Consider the following 17,451-nt stretch of genomic DNA (forward strand, 5'->3'; position numbering starts at 1 on the left):
CGGCAGGTTCGGCCGATCGCGGCCCCCACTGGCTGCGGTTCGCAGTCCCGGGCAAATGGGGGTGGCGGGAAGCCGCGGTCAGCACATCCCTCGCCCGCGCTGCTTCTCACCGCCCCCATTGGCCCAGGACGGCGAACCGCGGCCAGTGGGGGCTGCGATCGGCCGAACCTGCCGGATCAGGAGGTAAATAAAACTGGCCCGGCCCGCCAGGATGCTTACCCTGGCGAGCCACGTGCCAAACGTTGCCGACCCCTGCTTTAAACCATTAATTTTACTCAGTTTATTAGAGTCTAGGATGGCTTATGGTATTTCTCCCTAGCTGTCCTTCATATGACTTTCTTGCCCTTTTTTTCATTCCCTCCCCCCTTGAAGTTGATCTAATGGCATCTTTTTTGGTACTTTCCCTTCAGAGTATTGGGAAGATATAAAGCTCCCAACGGGGGAGATAGCATTGTCCTTTGCCAGCAATGGTTGTTAATGGGGCCAGCATTTCTGATATGGTGTATGCTTCACTGCTATAATGGGCTGAGACTTTGTTGGTCCAAATCAATGCTAGTCCATTTAGTATCTCCTTAGTGCACTTCTGCTGGAGCTGCTTATCAGATGAATATCACCGTCAATGCATCTTAAAAAAATCAGCATTAGTGTTAAGTAGGAGACTGAAAATGTGACAAACCACCTTCAACAGAATGGAAGTGATCTTTTCTTAAGCTAGGTCTACACTACGGGGGGGAGGGGTCGACTTAAGATACGCAACTTCAGCTACGTGAATAGCGTAGCCGAAGTGGCGTATTTTAGGTCGACTTACCTGGCTGTGAGGATGGCGGTGAGTAGACCGCTGCCGCGCCGACATCGACTCCGCTTCCGCCTCTTGCCGCGGTGGATTTCCGGAGTCGACAGAAGAGCCATCGGGGATCGATTTTATCACTTCTTCACTAGACGCGATAAGTCAATCCCCAATAGATCAATTGCTACCCGCCGATTCGGTGGGTAGTGAAGACGTGCCCTAAGAGATGGCAAAATTTTCAGACTTAGATACCTACAAAATATGTCTCTGGTTTATTGCCATAAGGGACAGAAGTGGAACAAATGTTTATACAAAGTAGAAGATACTGTGGATAACTCACTATTTTGGCCCAGCTGTAAAGTTCAAATCTGGATGGATATTTTTCCAGAATAACTCAAATGTTCAGTAACATCAGAAGAGCCTGAAGGAGCTTTAGGCTTTTCAAGCACTAGGCTTATAATTTTGACATGTTATTTACTGGAATTTTACTGGGAATGTTTTAGGGGTACAGTGAGGGTAAAATTGAATTGCTCAGGGAACAAAAAAAGCACCATCATCTCATCATTCAGTGTGCTTTCATATATGTTTATAGCATTCTGTCAACCACACGTATCCAAGAAAAAATGACATCTTTATTTTGGTAACTTAATTCAATCTATAATGGATATGAAACCTCTATTATATTTGTTCCTCTTTTCCTCTTTCTTTTTTACATTCAGTTCTGACTTCTCAATTATCTTACTAAAAACAAGGACAATTTAATATCCATTAATGGTTTAAAACACATTGAATAAAAGTCTGATTAGCATGCTGCATCACTGCCAGTTATCTAAATTACGATTATGGTTGCAACTTTTAATTGTAGTGCATATAATTAAGTGTACGTGCTACATTTAAAAGTTGCAACCATAACCGTAATATAGATAAGTGGCAGTGATGCAGCATGCTAATAGGTAATAGCAAAAGATATTGTATTGATATCTAATGCATGTTGGAATCCCACGGTTTTTGTTTTTTCCTTCTCTGCAGCCAGTACAAGGCTTTGACTATGCCAAGCAGCATTTAGGTCAGCAGGGAGCTGAAGATGAGGTTTTACCTGTGACTCAGGAGACTGTAGTGCTACCACTTCCAGTTAGAGATGCTCCTGCCTCCCAGGAGAGAGAAATTGCTCAGGATGGGAGCACCATTAAAACTGCCAAGTCCAATGAAACAAGAAAAAGGTATGCACTGAACAAACTTCAGCTGAAGGCTGGAATGGGTTGGATGCTGCTGGCTGTTGATGAAACAACAGTGGGGTTGGCACCCATGCAGTGCCCGAAGCATCTAGTTCCTCTGCAAAAGTGCCTGGCATATGATAATGTTTTGCACCATATATGTGAGATTGCTAAAGAAAGTAGGATAATATGAAGTGAAGCTTTAGCAGACATTTTCATATGTGTAACTAGTTAAAGAGATGAGTGGAAAATGGACAACATATTAGTTAGTGATGGGTCTGAACCAAAACCCTGGATCTGAAGTTTGGAAAGGCTCAATCTGAACCTGGATCTGAATTTTACAAATGGACAATAGGACAGATACTCAGTTGATGTAAATTGGCATAGCTACATTGACAATTTTTACCACGTAGGGATCTGCTCCCATATCTTTATTAAAGGCTGAACAGAACCCCAAACAATGCTTAAATAATATTATATGTCAGAGTCCAGAGCACATGCAACAACCACACAGTGACTATCCAGTGCTCCAATCCAATGGATTGGGGTGCTTGAAAAACTATGTAAAATTAGATATTTCTCATATTCCTTCACAGTGAATGAGTGGGGTCACTTAAATTCATGTTACAGTGGAAGAATATGAGAATTTTTGATGTTGAAATTTTCTACTGAAGGAAATAGAGTAAATATAGATCTGTTAATTTAGCAGTGACAATAAAGGCTAGAGTTAATATCAATTTCACTGGAGTTATAAAATCCTTGCTTTTTAGTCTTTGCTTAAAGGGAGGTTATTTGGTTTGTGCAGAGCAGCTTTGTAGGAAAGTAAATCTCAGTTTATTCATCTTATTTTATACTTGCCAATGCACTCTACCAGATTTGCTTAGTCAGAAACACCTAGAAAACTTAGCATGAGTTAGAAAACGTAGAAGTTTCTGTCTTTTACATACAGAAAAAAAGGTATGTTAACATGTTTGCTTTGGTAATTGTCTCCTATATAATAGATTAGCTGGGAGGAGGCTACTCAGAGATAGTATACATCGAAAACAGAAAAAAAATAGTTAAAAAAGCCTTTCTTGGTTCCTAGGATCAGTTTGCTCTTCTCATCTAAAATTCTTCTGGATTTTAGAGTCAGTGATGTATGAGGTACGCTATGTACAGATCATTGTGTTTGTTGCAGAGCAGAGGAGTCAGGTTATCCAGTTCATATGAACTCAATGGTACTTGTCCTTTTTAAAGTCTTCAATTCTCTGACACAATGCCACACAGGAGATTATCACTGTACCAGCTGTAGGTGCTGGTGTTATGCTCCTAAAAGATAAGTCTCATCAGGAGCTGTTCTTTAAAGATGTTTTTCAAGCCTCTTTGATTCCTGACTCTCACCCTTGTGTAAACACACACACAGAGTTTAACTCTCCCCATTAATACAAAAAAAAAATCCATTAATTGCTTTGGGTATATGCAAAATCCACTTGAAGCAGAGCTCTGTGTAAGCTCAAAGCTTGTCTCTATCAGCAACAGATGGTGGCCCAATAGAAGGTATTCCCTCATTCACCCTAAATCTCTGCATTCCTAAACCAATTCTGATCAGTAAGCTTTTACTGATTCAGGAATTCACTGGAAAACCCACTGTCAGGTTGGTTGAATATACAGTACAGTACTGCTGTAATGCCTTTCTGGGCAAATGTAGCTCATCTTACACAGGTAGGCCTATTGACTCCAGTGGCGTTACTTGTATAAATAAGGTGAGCAGGATTTGGCTCTTTGTTATCTCTGATAGGTGACAGGGGAACTTTGTTTAGTGGCTTTTGAAAATGAAAAATATTACATGACCATCTGAGATACTTGCAATTTCATTCCAGACCAATTCACAAGCTGGAAAGGTCATGTATCAGATTTTCATGAAGTGGCTGTTATCTGGTCAGAACAGACATTTTGTTGTTATAATTGAACTTTGAAAGAAACTTTGAAATTTCAACTTAATAAACATGAGTTTCTTTTTTAAAAGGGGAGTCTTAGAAGCTCTGTGGTGACAGAAGTGACCCTGCAAGGACAGTTGCCCTTTATTTGTTAGTCTGGATCCTACCCCCTTCCCACTGGCAGCATGGTTCCTTCAAACCTTGGCTGGCCTGTACCCTTCCCTTCTCCTGTCCTAACTTCCTGTATGTTTCCTTCCTGTCTTCCCCCTATGAGTCCTCTTTAAAACCTGCTTAGGCTATGTCTACACTAGCAGTTTTGTCAGTAAAACTTTTGTTGCTTAGGGGTGTGAAAAAAACACCCCTCTGACCAACAAAAGTTTCACTGGTAAAAGTGCTGGTGTGGACAGCGCTATGTCAGTGGGAGACAGTCTCCTGCCAACATAGCTACCGCTGCTCATTGGAGGTGGTTTAATTATGCCGATGGGAGAGCTCTCTCCCACTCGCATAGAGTGGCTACACAGGAGACCTTACAGCAGCACAGCTGTGTCACTGTGAGGTCCGCAGTGTAGGCATACTATGTGCTTCTTGGGGAATTTCCACTTTCTAAATCCACCAGCTCCCTGTTGAGGGAAGTTGAAAAGAACAGTTTTTCCTTAGGATGCAGTTACTCTTTTGTTCTCCGCAAGTAAGGCCTCTATGGGTGCTGATAGTCTTGAACAATCAGCTGTTGCCAGTGCTGTATCACTACACTTTGAAATCGTGGTCCAGCCTGCAGGCAGAGACCATAGAGAAGGCAACAAGCCCCCACCTTCAAAATGAAGTTTGCAGCCTGTTAAAGATACAGAGAGATTATAATTGCACAATTTATTAATTCTGTGTGAGGGCAGATACCCAAATTGTCAGAGTGCCCCAGAGTAATTCTGCCTTCTTGTGCCCTCTGTAGGGAGAATGCTTTCTGAGAATGCCCCTTCTCAACACTTCTGACCCCACCCATGCATAGGTGCTGGAACTAGGGGTGCTGGGGCTACGGCAGCACCCTTGGCTTGAAGTGGTCTCCATCATATACAGGGTTAACAGTTTGGTTCAGTGGCTCTCAGCACCTCCCTATACAAATTGTTCCAGCACCCTTGCACCCATGTCCATGGTTGTGGCAGTAGCAGCTTCAGTGCATTAAGCAATGCAAACAGTGACAAAGAAGATGGCTTATGTAAATGATGTTTCACTGGGAGTGTCAGCAAATGGTGGCACTGGCTTGATAGTGTAGTGTTCAGAGGGAGAAAAGGAGTCTCTGTGTGTTTGTGAATTATGGCTGTCGAAAGCAAGGCTGAAGTGGGTTCCTTATTCCTCTATCCTTATTGAAAGGCTAATATTATTTTAAAATGCATTACTGTGAGATTAAACTTTGTCAGATTAAAATTACTGAATGTGTTAACAAATTACTAATTACTTAGTTCTTTAATTAAATAGTCAAATAAGGAGCTGGGTTTTGACTGGCTGTACATGACAAAATAAGTTACCCCCAGTGACACATCCCTGTGACCGGCCTACTGTTCTGAAGGAGCTGAAATAGCGCAAAGCTTTGTTCTTGCCCAATATTCTGCCACATCACCCCACCACCACACTTCCATATTGTACATGGAGTCCAAATAAAGAGTTGGGGTGTGATTGGCTGTGAGTGACAAAATATATATTGGGTCATCCCAAGTGACACATGCCTGTGACTGATAATTTATGAAGAGATAAGGATATGCCATTCCCAGAGGTGAACTCTTATTTCTGGTCTGACAAATATATTAGCCAACTCTTATTTTGTGTTGTTTTTTTAAAGTAAACATACAATATGCATGTAAAAATCAACAAAAAATCAGTATTCACCCACATTTGATTATTTTATAGATACATTAGTAATTTAAATTTTTATCACATTCAGTCAAACTAACCTTGCATTGATGTATTTTTAAATGTCATGTGGTACTCAGTCTAAGTATATTATATCTATTCTGTAATGGTTCTTTTATCATGGTCATCACCACAGTATCTGCAGTATACTGCTTTCCAGTAGTGCATTAAACAGCATGACTACACATCTGTCATATGTCGTTTGTTCTCTCATCCTCTCCCCAGGGATAGAAGCATATGCAGTGGAGTGTCTTGTTTTTGCAGGGTTTAAAATTTATATTTAAATAATAAAAACCACAAGTTGCTATGTGTTAGAAGGCAAGGTCAAAGAAAAGCGCCTTGGAGCAGAAGGTGGTGAGGTTTGTGATGGGGCAATTCATTCTAGACTGGCCCCAAGAAAGTTCTTTCTGCTGCACAGGCAAGCTTTATCCTTTTTGTAGAGAATTCCATTGTGCCTGAGGAGCAGAGTTCTCAACTACACACAGTCTTTGTTCTGGAGCTTAGGAAATCTTTTAGATATCCTGGGCCCAGGGCACTGAGCACATTCCAGATAGGGACTGAAACCTTGAACTCAGTGCAAAATTCTATGGGAAGCCAGGGTAGGGAGTGGAAGACAGGAGCGACATGTCAATGGAGGCCTGCATAGCTGAGGAGATGTCCTGCGGTATTCTATATTAGTTGGAGCTTCATGCCTAGGTATATCACATTATTATAATCCAGACAAGAGGTGACGAAGCATGAATAACTAAGACCATGTCATTTTCCAGTTGGATGGGACAGAGTCTTTTAGCCAACCAAAGATGGCAGAAAGCATTATTTGCACCTGTTGCTATGTGAGAGCTTAGTGTCAGCAAGGAATCTTTAGAACACTTTTAGGCTACGACTCTTAATTGGCCAATTGCAGATCTGTACCTTCAACACAGGAGAATGCACAGTGGATGCGAACGCTTTATCTTTATCAACCAAACTTGCAGTGTCAAAGAGAGAAATCAAGTTTGCTTGATAAGACCTGTTTTCCATCAAACCATTTTGACAGGAATTTATTATATTCCTGTCTTTAACTCATTAGTAACTGAATCCATCAGCATTTCCATTATTTTGCCTGGGATTGATGTCAGGCTAACTGGACTTTAGATAGCTAGGTCATACCACTTCCACATTTTGAATATTGGCACAAGATCAGTTCTCTTCCAGTCTTTTGGAATTTCCTGGGATTCAAAAATGTATTAAAAATTAACCATGGTGGGCCACAGCTCTCCTTTGTCGGTGACTGGGGTGTGGGCAGTTGTGCCTAGTGTTTGGAGTAGGCATCAATCGCTCAGAGTCCAGGATCAGAAGCGGAGTCAGAGGCCAGATGCCAGAGACAAGGGTCAGAGGAGAAGTCAGGAATTGGAGCTGAGGGTCAAAACCAGGTTTCCAGGAGTGAGGCAAGGCAGGAGCAAGGCTGGGTCCAATTCAGGCACAAGGCTGGGAACAAGCAGGTGCAGAAGCTATGGCAGCCATGGGCAAATGCTTTAAGCAGCCGCTGAACTGCTGCTGCTAGCTGTAAGAGTTGGTCTGTGCCAACCAGTCAGGTGGTGCAGCCAATTAGGTTGACTACTACAGGCCAGCAGTGCTTGTTAGTTGCCTGGAGACTACCTCTGCTGCAGGCCCTGATCCCTGACATCCTTAACCAACTCTGAGTACATGTGAGTGCATGTTATTAGGGCTAGCTGATGGGCTGGAAAGTAATTTGGCAGCCTCATATGATACAAATAGAGAACAGAAATATTTATTGAACAATTTCTGCATCAACATTAACAATTTTACCATCTCCATCTAGTAACATGCCTATATCCTTGTGCCATTGCAAGGATTTCTTTAGTTCTTACTATTCTTTAAAAATTCCTTATTGTCCTTAACCTTGCCAGCCATGCTTTGTCTTTAGCTACCCATAGAAATTTTCTACACTTCATAACTTGTAATTTATATTGATTGCTGACTATTCCCCTTGTTTCTCATATATTAGCTTTTTATTTCTTATTGCTGCTTCTGTTTCCCCACTGAACTAGGATGGACTCTTACCCAACATTGATGTTTTTCTCAATTGTGGAATTGTGGCTTTTTGTTCATCTCATAAATTCTCTTCTTTAAGAACTCCTTATTTTCATTCACTTTTTTCTGTCTAAATCTTTTTCACCGAGTCAATATCATTCATAATTTTCTTCACTTTTGAGAAATCAGCCCTCTTGAAGCACCAAGTATGTAGTTACTGGTTGGGCCTGACCTCTGTTTGCCCAGAGTTTGTAATCAGGTCATGATTGCTTGTTCCTAGGCAACCACCAACATCCAATCCAGTGATTAATTCATCTTTGTCATAATGAGGACCAAAATGGTTATGTTGAGTGCAGTGCCTTCAGTGTTAGAATATTATCATCTATAACTTGTAATAAGTGGAATGATGCTTTTATTACTGGCTACAATAGACCTCCAGTGTATGTCTTCCAAATTGAACTCCCTTATAACAGCAACGTTTCTGTCAACACGTTACAGTTCTTAAGGAATAACTCAACCTGTTCTCTGGTTTGATTCAGTGGACTGTATACCTGACCCCACCAGACCCTGTCCTGTGCTTTGTTAGTTAGCACATTGATCCAGATGCATTCAAGGTCTTGTGGTTCTGAGTTATCAATAACTGGAAAACAGGTATCTATACTGTAGAGTGCCTCCTTCCCCCCCACACTTTTTTACCCCCTCTATTCTTCCTAAACAGGTTATTACTAATTAGGTGACTTGTGCCACCAGGTTTCAGTAGGCCAGTTATGTATGTATTTTTCTTCAATGAATATTTCTAATTCTTCTTACCTGCTATCCAGACTTCTTGCATTGGTATATAAGCACTTGACAAATTTATTCTTTGCTCGTTCTTTGCCACATCAATTCAATTTGTTCATCGCACCTTCAGTTTGAGATTTATATCACACTTGCCTCCTTATCACCCTCCTCTTGAGTTGGTAGTTTAATGTCCTCGTAGCTGCTCCAACTGGTCTCCAACCAAAAAGGTTAGCCCCTACTATGAGATATAGGGCATTCCATTTGTACAGCTTCTTCTTCCACTGAAATGTGGCCCAATGTTCAAGAAAGCAAAACCTTCCACCTCACACACATCATGCAGCCAACAGTTCAACTCCAGTATCTTCTGCCTTCTGTCTTGCCTGCTCATTGGACCAGTAGGATCTCTGAGAAGATTGGACTTCCCTTTTCTTCCTTTCCCATCCAAGATGCTTTTAATCTTCTATAATCTGTGTAGTTCCATGTAATGCCATGTCATCATCATCAGTGGAGACTTGCCAAACAACTTCATAATTCTGTCTAGTCCCATGGTTATAAATCATATCCTCACTCCAGGGAGACGGCACATCATCCTATTGTCTTTGTGTCCCTTACTGAACTCTATTGGCTCTTCTTAATATGGAGCCACAAGTGATGATTGTTTGCATTCTTAGAAGGTTTGAAGAACCTCTCTTAATTGCTGCTTATTTCATACTGCAAGGATCCCTCTCAGGTATGTCCTGTATAGCTTTCTGTTTCAGTCCTACAGAGACAGCTGTTATGTAGTTGACTTGCTCAGTATCTGAAAATGTTTTGATACTTCAATTTGAGTTGAATGCAACTTGCCTCTCTTTTCCCTCTTGGTTACAAATTGCCTGTCCACTTCTTTGGTTTCTACTCTCTCCAGTTCCCTTATTGATGATCTGTCCTCTTGTGGCATCTGTGAGAATAATTTCCGAATCTGGTAGTCCAAGAAGTCTTTCGGTTCTTAGATGCTGCACAATGTTGCAGCTTGTACTTCCAGTCAATGTATCTTCTCCACCACCAGCTTGCATTTCATACACGAGAAATCTATTCAGCCTTCCTGCAGAAAGGAAAACATAGTACATCCAAGACAGGTCACAGCAATTGTTCTTTCACCATCCATATCTGCTACCTTGTGTAGTGTAGAGCCATACTTAAAACAGGAATCAGATTTTCTCTCTAAAGGCTCATTGAAACTAATCCAGTTTGCTGCTGATCCTGTTCACCAGGCAGTTGACTAATATCACTGCTCAGTCTCTTCCCTCACAAACAGGGAGGGAATTACCACTCAGACTTCAAACACTGGTTTGGTTCAAAGCCGCAAGGGTCCAACCGACAAGGCCCTTACTGAGAGACAAACAGACCTTTCTCAGCTGGCCAGTTCAGGAGTCCAAAGCTCAGCCACACAACACTCATGCAAACCAACCAACAAATGGTACAAATACAACACCTGCCACCAAGTCCTTCTATCTGCAAGCATAGACCCATAGCTTCACACTCCAAACACCCATTTGCCACTCCTGTTACTCTGCTAAAGGGTGTCTGGGGTGGGTGGGTGGGATCTATGCAGAGAGGGAGGGAGAAAGGCTGGTGACATGGGCCACAATTTTTCACAAAGAATAAGTTTCAAGTCAGGAAGTTCCATGCCCCAGGTACATCACAGCGTAATGGTTGTTGGGACAGGTCACTTGGGATGATCTGAGACTTACTTTATCACATGTAGTGATCTACCACACCCCAGCTCCTTATTCAAACTCCATATTCAAAATGGAAAAGGGGAAAGAGGGGTGCCATTTGGCAGCACAACATGCAGGAACAAAAGCTTTCGTTGGAGGACAGACTTATTTCAGATCATTCAGAACAAGCTGACAGTCGCAGGGCTGTATCACTTGGGGTGACCCAAGATGCACTTTGGTACAAACAGCCAATCAAAACCCTTCTTAAGCCCTGTATACTGTATGGAAGTGGAGATGTGACAGCAACCAGTCCAACCCCAGTTCCTTATTTGAGCATTTCTTTAATAAAGAATTAAGTAATTAGTAATATGATTGAATATGATAAAAATGTAATCTGAAGAATTTTCTAAACATCTAATCTTACACTGATTTATTTTTAAATAATTTTGCCCTTTGAATAAGGAACGGGGAGCCACGACTAAAGAGCTGGTACCATGATTAAGGAACTGAGAATAGGGAACCAATTTCAGCCTTGTCTGACAAAACCCGTGAACCCAGATGCAGACTAAATTGGGGAAAAGTGCTTGCAATGAATCTGTTTAGCCATGTTCATGAAATAATTGGCATTAAAAACTATCTGCTTTATTTGAACTGCTTAATGGATGCCAAACAAATGATGTCTTCTTTTACCTTTTGCATTATTTTCCTGTGTCTTTTTGGGCTTGTGCAGGAGAAATAAGCAATTCTGATTTCACTGAAATCCTCTTCAGGACTGAGCCTACATAAAAGTAATTTTTTAATATTGTAAGTGCATCTCTGCTTTCATTGTGTTTCTGTTGTGCGGCTTATTTCCTTTCTCTTTTGTGTACAAAATCAGACTTGAAAAGCCAATGATGCAAACTGTGCAAATGAAATAACCTTGAAATGAGGTTTATACAGATGAAACTTACAGTCTTCCTTGTTGCTATGGTTACTTACAGCAGGTCGCCTAGTCAGAATGGTTCTGTCATCAGCAACGAATCAGAAAAGCCCAGTTCAGGCAGAAGCTCTTCACAGAAAGTAATGGTACAGCAGAAAATGACAAAAGATGAGGGAAGAAAGAGAAATGGTGAGAAGTATTTCCTGATGAAAGACCTACTGTATGCCTGCAGTTACTTCCACAGAGATACCAACACAGAGACATGCCATGTTGAAATTCTCCTCCACCTTTGTCGTACACTTACTAGTCCTTCATGCATCTGTTCTTGTTTATAGCTTCTCTTTTTCTTCTGTGCTGTAATATGCTGTGCCTTCCCTAAATCTGACATGGAACCATTTGATGTTTGCACAGTTCAATGGGCCTTCATAAGCCTTACTGATTTTAGTAGCAAACCAATGAAATGAAATGTAGATCTGATAAAGTACATTCATCAGGTAACAGTTTTTTGTGAAAAGGTATGAGGCTTCGATGCTCTCTATTATCCTCCTTCCTTTTGGATGTCTCTTTGCTAATGGGCTCAGTGACAGCTTTTCCTAGTACTAAGAGTCTGATGCTGCACTAGTCTTTGTTTACCAGTCCTTTGTGATGATGCTGATCTTGTGATTTAAAGTGTATAAGGTGTTGGATTTTAATAAGTTTTGGATTTTAATTCCCTACTCTTTTTGCTTTTTTGCTTCTTCCTCTTCAGTTTTAGCCCTGTGTTCATAGCCTTGTGAAGCCAGACTCTGGGTGAGACATAACGATTGCTTCTAGAGGGAGAGAATTAAAATACACGTGACCTGCTAAGGTTCTGTCACAGGCACAAGAAGATAATTCCTGCTTTGTTCAAGATATTGCAGGGAGGGAATGGGAAGCTGAAGCAAACAGAAAATCTTAATACAAATCTCTAACCCCTTCCTACTTCAGTAAATCAGTTGTGTAATCTCTTTGGTGCTTATGATACAAATAGCACACAATTATAACATCTCCCTGTGGTGATCCTTACATGTGATACAAAATGCGGTGTGGCTTAAATATCACCTGTTTAACAAAAACATAATACCATATACACAGATACATAGAACAATAGACAAACTCTATGTTCTGTATGGCAAAACTGTACCACATTTTTTATTCCTTCTGCAGTTTCTGTATATTTAGTAGCAGTGCATTCTACAGGGACTATAGTATTGATACAATTGAAACGTTCCCTTTTAAAATGACTTTATTATGCATGTCAGAAATCAATGTATAGAACACATTCATTTTCTTTGTGTTGCATGCTCATACTGTTTGTATTATTTTCTGCTGACAAAGCTGTGACTTTACTAATAAGATCCCCTATCCAGCAATGACACCCTGTCAACTGCTCTTGGGGAATGCTCTCTAGGGGTCCCAGCTTTCTCCTAACTGGTCCCCCTTCAATTCATCAAGATTAGACCACTCTATAACCTCTTAACTTAAACTAAGTCTATCAGCCCTTAAACTCCATGGCTTGCAGTCTTCTTTTGTCTTCCTTTCAGTTTCTCAGAGGCAGCCTGGAATGGGGCTGTTGCCCCTCTACTATCCAACGCCTTTCTGCCTCCCCTTCCCTCTCTGTTATCCCTCTTTTATAGCTGGGCTTGTTTTCTTTATTGGTCACAGCTGTGGGTGCATGTCTTCCTGACTGGCAATTCTGGCAGGTGCGTCGGGGTGGGGTCAGCCTGCAAGCAGAGAAGACTCTCCTCTCCCTTCTGCCCATGCTCAGTATGGGATTTGTAAACCCAGTTATACACCCATTCTGATGGACTCCTGCACCTGTATGTTGCTCCATTAAAGGCAATGAGGTCCTCCACTTGCATACTCCTAGGGAAATTCTGAGCCAAAAAATTAAAAATTCTGTGCACAATATTTTAAAATTCTGCATATTTTATTTGTCAAAATAACACAATATAATCATGTCAGTTTCAATAATTTTGGTAATTTATTTCAAAATATCTGTCAGCAAGTATGTCTATAACAATATATTCAAAACAAAAAGATTCAGGAAATGATTTTTTTGACAAATAGATTCCCTACTAGGCAAATTAATACAGAACGTTGAGTAATTCATTTAAACTACAATACAGAAATGTATTTCCTGCACCCCTCAGAAGCAGTGCAAAGGATTGTGGGAGTTAGGGGTAATGGAGGAGCCGAGGGAGAGGGAAGGAGCCTGGAAGTGAGTCTGGATGGTTGTTGGGTGGGAGAAGTGTGGAACAGGTTTTTTTGATGGCAGGGGAAGGATTGTTTGAGAGTTGGGGAGCCTCCCCATGTAGACCCTGGTTGACCCCTAGCCTCTCCCATTCAGTGAAGCATGTCTGCCCTTGTCCCCATGTGTCCCTGCAGCCCCCTACCCCTTGTCCCCATGTGTCCCTGCAGTCCCCCCTCCCATTGAGACCCTGGCTCAATGCTGTTATCTCACTATCTCCTGTGCCCGTGCTGCAGTCTGTCCCCCCACTAGCCTTTCTGAACCCCAGTCTGTGACCCTCACCCAACAGCTCCATGTGCTCCGCTCTGTCCGTGCCATGGCTCCTCACCTTCCCCTGCTGTGAGGAACGCAGTCTCTTCCCCCACCCCCTCTGCCAGCTTCTGATGCCAAGGCAGCCCTTGGTGGGCAAAAGGTGTAATTGCAGAGCCTCTCCAGCAGAATCTATATTCTGTGAAGAAAAAAAAAATCTAGAGGGGACATGAATTCTGCATGTTCAGTGTTACATAGATTTCCCCCCGGAGTAACTTGCAGGACCAGTGCCAAATTATTTTACAGTCCATATAAAACAAGCTGTGTTAGACAACAATCTATCCATTTTTCTTAATGTCCTAATCATTTTCCTAATGTTTCAAATATTTCTTGTTTTATAGTACAAAAATGGTGGTGGTTTCCACAGTTAAATATTGTATTTCCAGGCTATGATTTTTTTCTACATGAGAGACCATTCAGTCAAACACAGCTTCATTTATTGTTCATTTATATAGTCAAAAATATTGTAGTGGGGGTATTATATTTTGGTTTTCTTTAGAATGTTAGGTTTTAAATCATCAAAGAAAATCGGTAAGAACTTTCAGTTCTTTCTTAAACATTTGACTAATACTTAACATAATCTCTACTGATCAGAATTCTAGTGCATCGGCAGAATAGCTGTCTAAAGGAAACCTGCAATACTGTATAAGACAATACATGCCTTTTATTTAAAATTTCCATTTGGGTGAATTTTAGCTTAACCTTTATTAGCAAACAATGACTTTGTGCTTTTCAAACTATACTGGAAAACTAATAGCTGCTGTATTCTCTTGTGTATTTGACACTCCTTTCTCCTGTCCTTCCAACACCACACTCAGCTACCTAAGTTGATGCAAGGGAACTGTCTAGGGCTGAATCTTTTTCCATTAGGGTGCAGAGTAGCAATGGAGCTAATTTATAGCCACTATTACTGCAATGCTAAAGTTGCAATAGCCATTGCTGCTTGTATGCCCCTGAACCTTCCACTCAGAGGCTAGTGGATCCATGTAGCAGAGGGTCTACTGCCTGTAACTGCCCTAACAACTCTCTTGGCATGGGGAAACCACATGGCGTGCAGGCCCTTGCATGCCGGTATTGAACTACTTCCACTGTGTCTTAGGCAGTCTGTATTTGGGGAGCAGGGGCATGATTTTCCCCTACGTAAAATAATTCTGTTGATCAGAAATTATAAATTATTAATGAAGAGCCAGATCATATCCCCCGCTCTGTCAGTGCTCACATCACACCCTTCTGGAATGGAAAAGGGTTTCAGCAATCTTCAGAGGATGATCTCCCGCATTTCCCTGGACCCTGCAGAAAGTACTCCAGGGTTCTCCAGGATGCACATATTGGGGGAGGAGGAGGTGGGGAGTGGGCAGTCAGAGGTATACACATCATTCCCCCACCAGCTCTCTGGTGGGCATAACCCTTTTAATAGGGCTCCCTGATGCCACCCTAACAACACAGTTCCACAGAGGGAAGATGTTGGGGGTCATAGGTCAGGTATGGGAGGTACTGGGCCTCCCACTTATCACCTGCAATCCTGCAGAGTTTGGGGGCCAACCCTACAGTGCTTTTTTGTGGGGGAAGGGGGGGAATCTTCCCCTTTTGATAGAACAATTGGAGACAGATATCCATGAAGATTCCTTCCTATTTAGCCCCTCAGAAGGGGAAGATCATGCTCTAAAATGCCAGGTTTGGGTTATTGATATTACAGGCATATTATTTTTTCAATTTAAAAAAGCAAAGCAATAAGCCATCGTATTCTTCATGTAATGTTTGTCGTATTTCCCTGTGCTATGATTTCAGACATTGCTGTCATCTGTAGTAGTGTTTTTATTGCAGGACTTTATCTTTATCCAAGAAAATTAGCATAGGGATAATGTGTCAGCTATTTGTCCTTCCAGTTTAACAAAGGGGCTGTTTTTCTTTTAGACTGCTCCAGCTATGCAGCATGATTGTAGCCTGACACCCCTAATGTCCATGTTAGGAAAAGGAGCAGCATATTTTCTCCCCTGAAAACCAGCATCTTAAAATTGGAATGAATCCCTTGCTAGTCACATGGTTGATTTGGGAACTCCAGTTAGATTGGCTCATTAGTTGCCATAGTTACAAACCAATTTTAGATTCTGTTCCTCACTGAAACTCAGTTATACAGGAAAATGACAGCACTGGGTGTTTATTTAATAGATAAACTCTATTTGTCTTCTTTCAAAACCTACCCATAATTCATGCCTACAGTATTTCAGCACTGCAAGTGAACAAACAGCAAATATGAAATCAGGATATATAAAAAGTCTTGATTGAAGGAACTGATATTACGGAGGCTTCAGCAGGGACTCTATAGCCGAGGTGGTATTGCAGTTTCTACAGAAAACTGGGCTAAAATCCCTCTTATTTTGGACTTTAATGATCAAACTCAACTTTTTGTAGGAAAGCTGAATTTTTTTCAGTCACTCTTTGATGAAGAATTATTTTAAAAATGACCCTTTTTGAAATTTTGAACTTTATTCTATTTACTTTGAGTTCTTCTCACGTAAAAAAAAAAAAGTAGCACAGGCTTCAGACTTCAGCCAGCAAATCATCTTTACAATCTCTTGGACATAGTCTAGCCATTGGGACTGGAAATAACATTTAATAGCCTTTGCTCTAATTTGTCACAGCTGAATTAGTAAATGTGACACTCCATACAGATCAGGAGACTTAAGAAAAAGTGCCTATATATTTTCATAGGAGGAGGGGCAGGAGTGCAGGAGAAGACATGGGAATGGTAATACTCCCCAGTCTTCTCTACCAGAGAGACCAGCTATGGTTTGGGAGGGTGGGGAGCGGATCCCTATACTCACATCCAGATCAGCTGAGCTGTTCCCTGGCTCATCATACTCCAGCCAATTAAGGTTTCATGGAGAATCTTAATTCTGGCATTTTCCTAACTTATGAGTGCTTGATTTTTGCAATTGTAGTGCTCATATAATATAGGTTTCCTTGTATGTAACTTCCTAGTTTTTTAAAAAAGCAAATTGAAAAAATAGAAATTCCATCGTGTGGAATAATATTTAGACCAACATAAAACACCAGCAGGGTTGGAACCTTTAGATTACCTGCCACGTGGAGCAAAACAGAAGTAGTAGGTTATCATTCTCCATGTGGACCAGCATTAGAGTGGAATGAGACACTAGGCACAGACCCTTCTGTCCCTGTTCCCGCCCCTCATCCTTCCCTTTCTGCCCTGTCCCAGTCCTCTCTTTTCCTCCCGCAGCTTCTCATGCCAGTTGCAGTCTCCTTGCCTAGCCAGTCCCAATCTCCCACCCTGGACTTCCTGTCTAAGTCCAATCTTCCCCCTGCTGTTTACCAGCCTCCTTTCTCTTTCTCTCATGCCAGTCTTCTTTCTTCCCACCCACAGGCTATTTGCCCAGCCAGGACCAGTGCCCCATTCCCAGGCTTCTCATCTGATCTGTGTCCCTTGTCCATTTCCCCCTTTTCCCAGTGGCTCCTTGTCCCAAACTCCATGCTCAGCCAGTTCAGATTTCTACTCCTTTCCCCCAAATTCCTCATCCAGTCTGTCTCCCTGACTCCCAGTTAGGATAATCAGATGTCCCGATTTTATAGGGACAGTCCCGATATTTGAGGCTTTGTCTTCTGTGGGTG

At 41.6% G+C, this 17,451-nt stretch overlaps 1 protein-coding gene across 1 annotated transcript in view; it reads left to right on the forward strand.

Moving 5' to 3' along the window:
* KIAA1549L (KIAA1549 like) overlaps positions 1 to 17,451 on the forward strand; it is a 213,467-nt gene that overhangs the window by 144,656 nt on the left and 51,360 nt on the right. The window contains exons 11-12 of the mRNA XM_034769945.1: positions 1,817 to 2,007; positions 11,308 to 11,435. Coding sequence (XP_034625836.1) covers positions 1,817 to 2,007; positions 11,308 to 11,435 — 319 coding nt within the window. The remainder of the gene's footprint in view (positions 1 to 1,816; positions 2,008 to 11,307; positions 11,436 to 17,451) is intronic.

The sequence above is a fragment of the Trachemys scripta genome, chromosome 4 (genome assembly GCF_013100865.1).
Source record: "Trachemys scripta elegans isolate TJP31775 chromosome 4, CAS_Tse_1.0, whole genome shotgun sequence".
Classification (NCBI taxonomy): Eukaryota; Metazoa; Chordata; order Testudines; family Emydidae; genus Trachemys; species Trachemys scripta.